The sequence below is a fragment of the Geotrypetes seraphini genome, chromosome 9 (assembly GCF_902459505.1).
Source record: "Geotrypetes seraphini chromosome 9, aGeoSer1.1, whole genome shotgun sequence".
Lineage (NCBI taxonomy): Eukaryota > Metazoa > Chordata > Amphibia > Gymnophiona > Dermophiidae > Geotrypetes > Geotrypetes seraphini.
In genome coordinates this window covers 882,316-895,979 of record NC_047092.1, presented here as the reverse complement: position 1 = coordinate 895,979, position 13,664 = coordinate 882,316, and the positions used below count along the sequence as shown (strand labels likewise).

Here is a 13,664-nt window from a genome sequence, read left to right as displayed (position 1 = left end):
AGAAATCTTTCAAAAGGTTTAACAGCAAATCTGCAAATTTTTGAAAAATCTCGACTATTTCAAAGTGTAAAATAAGTTAGACAAATTCGGTGTTTTATTTTTCTGGTATTTTTGATGAATGTTCCTAAATCCACTTCAGGTTTCTGGAAAATTCAATGTGAATTCATTGGATAGTTTTAAATCTGTTTCATATTTTCCTCATCTGATATGAAAATCAAACATATTTTCATTGTTTTAATTTTTCCTTGTTCAAATAGATGAAGCAGGCTGTATCATCTGTTTGAACAAAGAAGAAAACAAGAATAAAAACTGTTTTAATTTATTACAAAGCATCCATGGCGCATACATTTGGAGATTCTTTATAAAAAATCAACACTTTTAAAGAAGACAATGAGGGCCTGATTCTGTATAGGACACCCTGTCTCAGCAGCTGCCTAAGCAGCTTTTGAGAATGGCACATGGGCATTCTATACAGAATCGCCACCCCCTGCTGTGGATGTTGGGGGGGACGTGCTGGCAGGAGGGAGTGAGCATCTCTCCTGCCGGGGATGTTGTGTGTGTGCGTGGGGGGTGCTAGCAGGAGGGATAAGGCATCCCACCTGCCAGGGATTGTTTTGCAGTTTGTGGCATGAGTGAGAGGGCATCCCTCTGCCAGCCAACTTGCTGGGGGGCTCGGGGGTTCCCTACCATGACCACTCAGTTGATTGCAGCAGGGAGATTTCCTTGCTGTGATCAGTTAAGCGATCGTGTCTAATTGAAATGTAGGCCAGCATTTCAATGGCCTACATTTTAGGCACCTATTTCAGTCTTATGCTTGCCTAAGACCACTTCTGGGCAAAACCACGCCCAGCCTTGGGTGAGCTTAAGCATCCCTCAACCTACAGTGTAGGCGGAATGCCTCAGGTTGTAGTTTTTTTTAGAAAACGTGCATCCCAAATGGCTGGTTAGACAGCGGTAGGATGCCTACCCCCTCCCCACTACAATCAAGATGCCGGTTATAGAATATGGCCCTAATTGTCTGTTGACATGGAAGACATTGCTCAATGATGTAAATCATAAATGCAAGGCTTTTACACACAATTTAAGTCCCCAGATAGGACAAAAACAGCATCTCTTTCAGCGTTTCCATGACCTTTTCTGGGCCTCCTATAATCTGAAGACATGATAATCAATTTTTAAAGTCAGGACTTTCACAAGACTGCCTGTTTTCTGACAATGTGTGGATGTGTTTGACAGTTGAATTGGATGTGTGTATAGTTACACTTTGAAACTTGCAGAGCTTATAAACTGTATTTGTACTTATCTCAATGATAATAAATAATGGAACTTAAGACCCCTGTTACAAAGCTGTGATAGCAAGTCCCGGCACAGCAAACGTGTCACGTCCCGTAGGAAATGAATGGGCTGCACGGGAATCATGATTATGGCTTTGTAAAAGGGGCCTTTGTTTTTTTAACTTACAAGTTTGAAGTTTATCTCACCAAGGGGTCTTTATACAAAGCTGTGACAGAAAATGACAATCATCGAAGACAAACCAAACACTTGACGTGGCCACATTTCGCCCACGGTTTGCATCAGGGGTATAAACTACAACATAAGTAATTGCAAATGAATTAAAATCATAAACATAGATCTATCAGATGAATAACTATTAAGTAATAAATACAATTATACAAAACTAAGGGCTCCTTTTACAAATCTGCATTTATCTCATCGACCTACAGTAAAAACCTCTACCGCAGATTTGTAAAAGGCAGCATAAAATTACAAAAGCAATAAAATCATGTCATTAAAATTCTTACATACACAGGACTATTTATTTATTCAATTTTCTCTACTGTTTTCCCAAGGGAGCTCAGAATGCTTTACACAATCTATCTGGGGCAATGAGGGAATTAAGTCACTTGCCCAGGGTCACAAGGAGCAGCATGGGATTAGAACCCACAACCTTAGGGTACTGAGGCTTTAGCTTTAACCACTGCACTACACTAGCACATGCATCTTCATATGTGCTCATAAAAATGTCTAATAAATAAACTGAGTGCTCTTGGGATGGGCCCCAAAGGGATGGGAATAAACTAAACTAAACCTTAAATTTATATACCGCATCCTCTCCACGGAAGTGGAGCTCAGCACGGTTTACAAGAACTTAAAATATAAGAAGAGAAAGGAAAAGGTTTACATGAGCTTATATATAGAATGGAAGAGTAAGGAGGAAAATAGAATTACATGTTAGAGAAGAGCCAAGTTTTCAGTTGCTTGCGGAATAGTTGGAGAGAGCCCAGGTTCCGCAACGGAATAGTAAGGTCGTTCCAGAGACCTGTGATTTTCCCAGTTTACCTGCATAGAGAATATCGCGTAGAGAGGGGAAGGATAGTTTATATCTTTGGGCGGGTCTAGTGGAGTCAGGACTCGAGGAGTCAAAGGATAGTGAGATTAGGGGAGGAAGGATGCCGTGAATGATCTTAAAAGCCAGGCAGGAACATTTGAAATGGATTCTGGAAATCACTGGGAGCCAGTGAAGATTGGACAGGAGTGGGGAGACATGGTCAGATTTGCGTTTTGCAAAGATCAACTTGGCTGCAGTATTCTGGATAAGCTGGAGTCTTTGAAGACTTTTTTTTTGTTAGGCATAAGTAAATGGCATTGCAGTAGTTAAGTTTGGAGAGGATGATGGATTGGACGAAGGCGGCAAAATGTTTTTGGCGAAAGTAGGATCTTACTTTCCTCAGCATGTGGAGGCTGAAAAAGCATGATTTTGCCAAGGACGGCTCAGGAACTGGTTAAGTGGAAGATGACATAGGGTAGTGGTCAATGGAGATAGCTCTGAGGAAAGAGATGCTACCAGTAGTGTGCCTCAAGGTTCTGTTCTTGGACCTGTTCTTTTTAAAATTTTTATAAGCAATATTGCTGAAGGACTGTCAGGTAAGATTTGCCTCTTTGTGGATGATACCAAAATCTGCAAGAGTAGACATACCCCGGATGGTGTGAATTACATGAAGAAAGACCTAGTGAAGAGTGGTCTGAAATTTGGCAGCTAAAATTTAATGCTAAGAAATGCAAAGTCATGCATTTGGGCTGCAAAAACCCAAAGGAACAGTACAGTTATGGAGATGCACATCAGAAGAACGGGACTTGGGTGTGATTGTATGTGATGACCAAACAGATTGAAAAGGTAATGGCAAAAGCTCGAAGGATGCTAGGTTGCATAGGAAGAGGTATGGCTAGTAGGAAAAAGGAGGTATTGATGCCCCTGTATAAAACTTTGGTGAGATCTCACTTAGAATATTGTGTACAATTCTGAAGGCCGCACCTTCAAAAAGATATAAAAAGAGTGGAATCGGTCCAGAGGAAGGCTACTAACATGGGGTTTTGTCTTCGTGACAAGGCGTATGGTGTCAGACTTAAAGATCTCAATCTGTATACTTTGGAGGAAAGGTGGGAGAGGGGAGATGTGATAGAGACGTTTTAATACCTACGTAATGTAAATGCACATGAATCAAGTCTCTTTCATTTGAAAGGAAGTTCTGGAATGAGAGGGCATAGGATGAAGTTAAGAGGTGATAGGCTCTGGAATAATCTGAGGAAATACGTGGAACAGTCTCCCGGAAGAGGTGGTGGAAACGGAGACTGTGTCTGAATTCAAGATGGACTGGGATAAGCACATGGGATCTCTCAGAGAGAGAAAGAGATAATGGTTACTGTGGATGGGCAGACTGGATGGACCATTCAGCCTTTATCTGCCACCATGTTTCTGTTTAAATTAAATTAGCTGTTACATAATGGCATGCATAGGTGATAACCATCAAGTGAGATAAATTATCAATAGACTAGAACAAGTGCATCTCTCCTAGAAAAAATGTGAGACCATATAATGCAACAAGAGCAACGTATGAGGTGTTTGGCTATGCCCCACTTTTAGTCTGTGAAAAGAGACACAATTATAGGGAAATAACAATAATCCTTTCTCTATCAGTCAGTACTTCTATCAAATCAGCCTGAGGGACAGAAAATACACCCATCTGTGGATCATTTCCTAAAATATCAGTTGAAGTGAAGATGTCCTGATCTGGACTTCTTGATTCTGACGCCTACATTCTATGTAAAATGTTATAAACCAATTTCTACATAGAATGAATTGAAAATCAAGGAATGCAACTTAGTCACTTTGAAGTTGCTCTGCTAGACTATATTTGTGATGGCAAAAAGCCATCATAATCCTTAAAAAGCAATAAAATATCCAGCCAACCATTTAAACAAATCCCAACTCCATGAGGTTCTGCCAGCTGGCCTGTGTCAAGGGCAGAGCTTCAAGCTTATTTCTAGATTTTGAATTACAGAAAGACTATTGTTTTCAAGGCAAGAAGCTATATGACTGAAACAGTTCATAAACTGAGGGACTGGCAATGCATCCTTTTCCTGCTGCCTCAGGGAACACAAAGAAATATGCAATTAATTCATTATTGCTTGCATTCAGAGAAATTGCAACTTGGTTAGTCTGGAAGAACAAATAGAAATGCTCATTATCATCCATGTCAATAGTGACTCCAAACTTCAGTCAGAAGATGCAACAGGCTTCTCTTTCATGCAGCTGTAGATCCAAGCAGCCCTCCTTGTGGATCTAACATTTTTCAAAAGACTGGAACGCCTGAGTGGGTGTCTGGTGATCCCACAAAGAGTTAAGCAGCTAGTGGAGTCAGAGAAGATACAGTTAAGTGGGGAAAGGTACAAGAGATAGGGGTAAATATCCTCCACTTAACTCAAAATGTGCCCTAAATAGAACACTCAGGGGTCTTATGGGACACTTCAAGGCCACATACATCCACAGTATGAAAAAAATTATATAAGACACAGAAAAAAAGTAGAGAAAAAGCCTCAGTTAAGCTTCATATGGCTAAAAAACTCCACTTATGTGTCTTCATTGTATCAAATCAGTGATGAAAAAAATGAGGCACAGTAGCAATCCACCTCGACCCTCCATGCAAGTCTTTCACATATTCCACAATCAATGCGATGCTGGCGGCAGGAAACACTGCAGAACACAGCCCTTCTATACTTGAGACACCGCCCCCTAGAAACCATCAGCCAATCAATATCCTACAATGAATTTCTTTAATTGCCAACTAGTTTAGTAGAAATAGTATTAACATGTTTGCGGTTCTCAAAATAGCTGTTTGTTATAGTCGTTTCAATTTTATTTAAATAGATGGCAAACATTTTTTTGATAGAGCTAAAGGCATTCAATTTTTGAAAATAATCCTCAAATAAGCAAAAAATGCTCTATAGAAACAAATAATGCTAATGTAAATCTAATTAAATATACTCACCAAAGTTTTTTGAAAGGACTTCAGAGGTGACTCGTAGGACCGGATTGGTTAGAGTGTTGTTCCACCTTGACTCTTCACTAGTCTCGTTTTTTACGTATTTCAAAAATGCAGGAAAGGGCAATAAAGTGCTTAAGTGCTCATAATGAAAATAATTCACTTCTTTCTACCACATATTTATGATTAAATAACCTAATAAAACTTTTTGCAATTAATATCAAAAAGACTTAGGGCTCCTTTTACTAAGCTGCGATAGCGTTTATAGCACGCACTAAACCTGCGCTACACGGCTAGAACTAGCGCCAGCATCTAGCGTGCGCTAAGCTTGGGCTGAAACCGCTTTTGCAGCTTAGTAAAAGGAGCCCTTAGCTGTAATCGCGTCGGGGAGGGAATGGTACTGCCGACACGATCATGTTTTGCCAGAAAGGCTGTTTCAAGGCGCAATTCCCCTGAAGATAGAATAACATGTAAAGGTCCAAATGGTCCGTCAAAAGAACTCACCGTTGTTACATATTCTGCTTGTTAAAGGCTCAGAAGGAGTTTAAAAAGAGCCGTGGCGTTTGTAACATTTTTTTAGGTCATCGAAATGTGTAAAATTGGAGAAGGAGAAAAAAAAAGACAGAAGTTCAATAACTCAAATGTTTTCTATCGCGCAGGTCTCTACTGCAGCAGCTGTTTTGGAGCTTAACATTTCCACATTTGCTAGAGGCAGGTAAGTTAAAAATCAGATTTGCTGAATCGATTTCTAATGACTCTTACGTAGTCTTGATTTTCTCTGTGTAACTGAGTCATAAGAAATGAGTTTAATGGTCCAGTGGTAACACTTTAATCTCCTGTGTATTATCCCAGGGGTCTTTGAGAGGAGACTTTTATGCAATCCGAATTATGTGCCTCATATTAGCCAAGTGCAGACTCTGCCCTCAGAACACCCACAAAATACCCAGTTTTCAGCAGCACTGACCATGCAATTTGGCTGGTCAGGAGCCATTTCTGGCCAGTTAAATATCTTTGAATATCGACCTGAATAATTTCAGTTCATCTTGAACTGCATTTAAAAAAAATAATAAATCAAACCCCAGGAGCAGACACACCAAGAGCAATTTAACCCCAGATATTCAATACCAGGCTAGTTTCAGGATGGTTGGGCAAGTGGTTTTACTTCCTTACTTGGATTACTGCAATTCTCTGTATTATGGTATAACAGAGAAAGAGTATAATAGGCTGCAATTTCTTCAGAATACAGCGGCCAGATTAATTTTTCGATCAAACCAATTTGATAGGGTTATTCCACTCCTGTGTGAGTTACACTGGCTACCCATAAAAAAGTGAATTCAAGTTAAGATTGCTTGTATATGGAGAGAACTCTAATGGACTAGGCTCTAGTATTGATGCATGTGGGAAAGGTGATCCCAACCCATAGCTATGTGATGCTGGGTTCTATGTTAGGAGTCACTGCCCAGGAAAAGGATCCAGGTATCATTGCTGAGGATACGTTGAAACCCTCCGCTCAATGTGTGGCAGCTGCTAAGAAAGCAAATAGAATGTTAGGAATTATCAGGAAAAGAATAGAAAACAAAGATGAAAATGTTATAATGCCCTTGAATTGTTCTATGCTACAGCTACACATCAAATACTGTGTGCAATTCCGGCCCCCAAGAAAGATATAGCAGAATTTCAAAAGGTACCGAGAAGGGCGATGAAAATAATAAAAGGAATGGGATGACTTTCCTATGAGGAAAGACTAAAGCAGCTAGGGCTCTTCAGCCTGGAGAAGAGACGACTCAGGGGTGATATGATAGAGATCTATAAAATACTGATCTAGCTAGGTTCTTGGGACCTGGGTTGGCCATTGTGGGAAACAGGATACTGGATTCGATGGACCTTCGGTCTGTCCCAGTATGGCAATTCTTATGTGAGCCAAGTACAGGACAATCAAGCCATTGAGACATCACTGATGAGGTTGGCTCTTAGGCATTGGTGGAATGAGGCATTATGACATCACAATCTCAGCTCTGGAATGTTGCTACTCTTTGGGATTCTGCCTGTTACTTGGGTTGGCCATTGTTGGAAACAGGATACTGGGCTCGATGGACCTTCTATCTGTCCCAGTATGGCAGCTCTTATGTTCTTTTGTGAGCCAAGTACAGGACAATCAAGCTATTGTGACATCACTGATAAGGTTGGCTCTTAGGCATTGGTGGACTGAGGAATTATGACATCACAATCTCAGCTCTGGAATGTTGCTACTCTTTGGGATTCTGCCTGTTACTTGGGTTGGCCATTGTTGGAAACAGGATACTGGGCTCGATGGACCAGTAGGGCAGCTCTTATGTTCTTATGTGAGCCAAGTACAGGACAATCAAGCCATTCTGACATCACTGATAAGGTTGGCTCTTAGGCATTGGTGGACTGAGGAATTATGACATCACAATCTCAGCCCTGGAATGTTGCTACTCTGTGGGTTTCTATCTGGTACTTGGGTCCTGGATTGGCCACTGTTGGAAACAGGACACTGAGCATGATGGACCATTGGTATGTGCCAGTATGCCAATTCTTATGTTCTTATGCTATGAATTTTTTTTAGAACTCAAGATCAATACAGCGTTTTAAGTTGACCTTTCATTCTCCTTCACATATTCACCAGAAGAAGTTATACAAATCAACTTTTGAATTTCAAGGCCCCAGAGTTTGGAATAACCTGCCACAATGTTTGCATCAAGAAGACTCACATTATCACTTTAGGAAAATGTTAGACATATCTCTTCTCTCTTTAATCCTGTAAATTGTTACTCATATTCACTGATTAGGAATCTTATTGTGAATCACATTGAATCCTTGTTGAAATTTTGCAGGATACAATAAACTATGGTATGGTATGTCTGGGCCCCAGAATCAATATCCAAAGTTTATGTGGGCACCTGCTGATATCCAGCGCCATCACCCACATAGCTAAGCGCAAAAAGTTAGGTCTGCCTTTTGTGCCTACCTGTTGGCGATGTTGGCATCAACATTGAATAATGGGTTCACTGACCTGATTGGGATTAGGGCAGTCTACCAATTTGAATTTTGGCAGGAAAGTCAGTTGGTCAGAAATTTGAATTTTTTTTGTGAAAGTCCATAGAATGGAAAAAATCTCTGGTAGGTTTAAAGATGTTCTTTCTCCCCTTGGAGCTGGGTTTCCGCAGCTGGGATTGTGCTTGTTGCAGGTTTCCAGATCTCACTGCATCTTTGTCAAGTAGAAAATGACGTTTCAGCTAACATGCTTTGGCTTTCTTCAGGGAATGCTCTGGTAATAGTGGGTTCAGTGACCTGAATAAGGTCACTGCTCTGATAACTGCCATCTCCTTCATCAGTATGCCCATAGACTGCCCCTGGCACTAATCGAGCCATTCAAAAGTGCTCACAATCAATATTCAGTGGCACTGACTGGTTAAGTACCACCAAATATTGGAGGGGAGGGGATTTATCAAGATGATTCACCACTGGAGTTACCAACCTGCAGTATACCAGTCCCACATGTTGCTGGCCATGATTGCCAGGGTTCTCCCCAATCAAGAACCCCTTATCCAGATTCCCTGATCGGGCCCCCTTGATCCAGAACCCCCACCTACATGCCTGTTCTCTAATTCCCTAGTGGTTTAGAGATTCCAAAGGCAAAAGCAATCTCCTGTTGCATCTGCCTGTCTGGTGCCATCTGTGAAAATGGCAACCCTAGCAGTAATTTTGAAAGACTGTCACTAGGGGATGCTACTTTGACAGATGATGCTGAAAGGACAGGAGAAACTGGAAATCCTAGGGGATTAAAGTATGAACATTTGGGTGGGGGGATTCCTTTGGGGGGATTAGAGGTCTTGTTGGGGAGCTCTATATTGATGGAACTCTACATAGGAAGGGTCTGGATCAGATGACTCATGACTGGAGAGGAACTCTGGCAGTTATGGCTGGAAGCATTGGGCTGGGACTTAGAACCTCAATGCACCCAGGCAGTAAAATAACCCCAGATAAAAGTTGGTGTTATTTTAATGTCATTTTAGGACCAGAATGCAACTTGTGGTGTGCTCCTGATGTTCGCCACTAGTTCCATTATGGAATGTACTGTAAATAGAAACGAGCTGCTCTGCGTATTTGCATGTTATGCATCTCATTACTATGTAACCTACGATGACTTAAATACTGCAGGATGAGCTGCTTTAGGGAGTAAATGACAGAAATTAATACCTTAATGCAGTTTGTTTACCTCCCCCTTAAAAATGGTTTAAGTAGGCCAGAGCCTTTCCTGCTCATTTAAACTGCTCTGAAGATCAAAATCATGGGCTTATGATGTTATGTGTCTTTTTATATAAAAGTTGTGGCCAGTTAGTTGCCACATATTCGATGGGTCATGGTTTGTGTAAAAAGCCTTTGTTCTACTTCAAACAGTTTGATATAAACTTAAACCCCACCTTTTTTATATAGCCTTCAATCCATAACCCTACTTTCCTCTGCTCACCACCCTGACCAGCAGATAAACCCCTCCCCTAACTGTATCACCCACAGGGACTGTCTCCTTTGTTACTCTGTACAGCTCTGTGTACATCTGGTAGGCCTATAGAAATAATTCATAGTAGTAGTAGCAGAAACACAATTAACTCCTTTGTAGTAATGGATGTTTCATTTCTTTTAGCTGTGTATCTGCCTCTTTTTCCTTCAGTACCTGTTGAGGCTGTTGGAAAACAGATGAGTTCATCAACTGAGAGAATGTCATGGATATGAGTTGGGCTGTAGATCGGAGGAATTTGTGGGATATAAAAACAAGAATATACTGATTACTTACAAATAAACTTCGTCCTCAATTAAGATCTAGCAAGTGACAGAAGAGAAAATGAATCTGTTAGTAAACCACTTGGTTCTTTTCCCTTTTTGGATTGATTTTTCGGGTTTTGTTTCTTTGTTTTCTAGTTGACTATGAAGATCAGGAATTCCCTGCTACCGTTTCCAAACAAAGCTGCATAACTGAGCAAACACAATATTTCTTTGACAACAGCAATAAAACATTTTACGGTGTTCTGGACTGTGAGAACTGCTCTAGGTGAATATTTCTTTTGGGGAACTCTATGGTAATACAAGCAAAACCCAAAATATTTGTACTATGAATGAGATGTGAAAGTTTTAAAAGGTCATTTAATAAATGTTAGGTAGCTGCAAATTTCACATAACTAGTGTTTAATGAAGGACACAACTTGTCCATATGCAAAGGTTTACACATTTGATTTTTGAATTTCTGATATAAAGAAGGGGGATTACCTTCGAAAGCTCACTACAAAAGGTATCATCTTATTTTGTCTTCTTTTCTAACAAATCTAACCTCCAGTGACCAAGATGCTTTTCTGGGGTAGGTTCTCTACTTCCATTGCACATTTGACATACTGTATATTATATGAAGGGCAATACATACGCCCATAGCTCCCCAGTTTATCAAATAGCTGCCTACATATATGAGTATTAAGGTTGTTACCAATCCAGAAACTTAGATTATTTGAGCAGGTTTGTTCCTAACTTTCGCGTCTTTATCACATTCATCTGTTATCTGTAGCTGGTACAATATGTAGTTTATAAAAGGTTCAACATTTGGTAAGCATTCTGAGGCCTTTTGCTAAGCTGTGGTAGGGAAAAGACTAAATGTGACTTACTTGTATGTTAAGCCCATTTCTAGTGGTTATAAATTCAACCTTTTCAATTATTTTGTTTTCTGGCCATGCAATAATAGTAGCATAGTAAATGGTCCATCCAGCCTGTCTGGCAAGGTGTCCAGAGTTATATCTGGCACTCTGCGAACGTAAACAGAGCAGTGAGCAATTGCCAACCTCATAGGATACAGCGTTGGAACAGACCATATTGGCTCCTTATTCTATCCACTCACCTGGATTTTGTTGCCTTATTTTTTATAGCATTTTTAATAAAGTTATTTTATTTTGATCTCCTGCTCTCATCCTCGTCATTTGTGGGTTTTCCACTCTTGGTATTTTTGACATACTACCACGATTATTCTCAACCCTGTGCATGTCTTCCCCTCCCACCCTGCTGACTAACAGCAGTTATTAACTAATATCAAATTGAAAAGCACATTCTTAATTTCTAGCTTTTCTTGCCAATTCTGAGGCACAGACTATAGAAATCTGGTTCTTATTTCCTGTAGAAATATGCCAGACACAGGTTCGTATTAGCACATGGCGTATTGCAGAAGATTCCAGCAATAAGTAAAAAGGTCAGAAGCAAATTCTATTACACGTTTTACCAGTGTAGAGATCTATTCTAAACAAGTCACAAAGCTGACTGGGTCTTTCTTCCTAGTTCCTCAAAAACACAGGGTGAGGTAAAAAATAAATCAAGATACTTTGTCACATGGCACAGCACCTCAAAAGACAGTCTCCAAAAAGCTCCCTCTTCGAGTAAACTAGATATTTATTACCAAGTCCACATCCAAGTTTATTCAATTTAAGTGGGAAGGGCTTACAGATGGAAAGGGGGGGAGGGGAAGACCAAAAACAAATACTCCGAGATGAGGCATATAAGATGGACATAGAAACATGAAGGCAGATAAAGGCCAAATGGCCCATCTACAGTAACCATTATCTCTTCTTCTCTCTAGGAGATCTTATCTTCCTATCCCATGCCTTCTTGAACTTAGACACAGTCTCTGTCTCCACCACTTCTTCCAGGAGACTCTTCCACGCATTTACCACCCTTTCTGTAGAAAAGTATTTCTTTAGATTACTCCTGAGCCTATCACCTCTTAACTTCATCCAATGTCCAGAGTTTCCTTTCAAATGAAAGAGATTCGACTCAAGTGCATTTATGCCACATAGGTATTTAAACGAATCTATCATATCTCCCCTTTCCAACCTTTCCTCTAAAGTATACATATTGAGATCTTTAAGTTTGTGGTTATACTCCTTATGATGAAGAGTACGCACCATTTTAGTAGCCTTCTTCCCGACCAATTTTATCCTTTTTATATCTTTTTGAAGGCACGGCCTCCAGAATTGTACACAATATTCTAAATGAGGTCACACCAGAGTCTTATACAGAGGCATCAATACCTCCTATGCACCCTAGCATCCTTCTAGCTTTTGGCGTCACCTTTTCAACTTGTTTGGCCACCTTAAGTTCATCACATACAATCACACCCAAGTCCCGCTCTTCTATCATGCACATAAGTTCTTCACCCCTTAAACTGTACCGTTCCTTTGCGTTTTTGCAGCCCAAATGCATGACCTTGCATTTCTTAGCATTAAATTTTAGCTGTCAAATTTCAGACCACTCTTCAAGCTCTGCTAAGTCTTTCTTGATGTTTTCACACCATCCGGGCTGTCTCCTCTATTGCAGATTTTGGTATCATCTGCAAAGAGGCAAATCTTAGCCCTTTAATAATATCACTTACAAAAATGTTAAAAAGAACAGCCTAAGAATAGAACCTTAAGGCACACCACTGGTAATATCCTTTTCCTCAGAACAATCTCCATTAATTACTACCCTCTGTCATCTTCCACTCACCCAGTTATTGACCTAGTCCAAGGGTGTCCAATGTCGGTCCTCGAGGGCCGCAATCCAGTCGGGTTTTCAGGATTTCCCCAATGAATATGCATGAGATCTATTAGCATACAATGAAAGCAGTGCATGCAAATAGACCTCATGTATATTCATTGGAGAAATCCTGAAAATCCTCGAGGACCGACTTTGGACACCCCTGACCTAGTCTGTCACTTTGGGTTCTATCCTGAGGGCACTCAGTTTATTTATTAGACACCTGTGTGGAACACTGTCAAAGGCTTTGCTAAAATCTAAATAAGTACATTTAGCGCTCTCCCTCTATCCAATTCTCTGGTCACCCAGTCAAAGAGGTAAAGAAGGATGTTACAATTTTTCAGATACATCAAAGTGAGCGGCTATACTGAATAGAAGGAGGAAGCAAGAAAGGAAAGCAGAGCTACAGAAAAGCAAGAGTTTAACTTTATCTTCTACTGTACTAATATGGACAATTTTCCAGGAGGCAGTGCATAATATTTAGCCATATCAGATCCATGATAGAAGTAAGTAGATAGTGGATGCTGTGGATGGACAGAATGGATGGGCCATTTGGCCTTTATCTGCCATCATGCGTCTATGTTTCTATATATCCAATTCCCTCAACAATCTCTTTTCCTCCTAGAGCTCTTATCTCCTCCTGTCTCTCGCTTAGATGAAAAGGACAGATTTTTAGAGTCTGGTTATATATGCAAAATAGCTTCCCAGCTTGCACCTTGTAATAAGCCCTATAACGCCTTCTGGGGGTTGTTTTTCACAATCTTATAGAGCAGCAAG

At 40.4% G+C, this 13,664-nt stretch overlaps 1 protein-coding gene across 3 annotated transcripts in view; it reads left to right on the top strand.

The window, feature by feature from the left end:
• The window catches only part of CACNA2D1 (calcium voltage-gated channel auxiliary subunit alpha2delta 1), a 520,381-nt gene that overhangs the window by 483,409 nt on the left and 23,308 nt on the right, over positions 1–13,664 (top strand). For all 3 annotated transcript variants that reach the window (XM_033958928.1, XM_033958927.1, XM_033958929.1), the window contains 2 exons: positions 5,981–6,036; positions 10,263–10,392. In XM_033958928.1, coding sequence (XP_033814819.1) covers positions 5,981–6,036; positions 10,263–10,392 — 186 coding nt within the window. The remainder of the gene's footprint in view (positions 1–5,980; positions 6,037–10,262; positions 10,393–13,664) is intronic.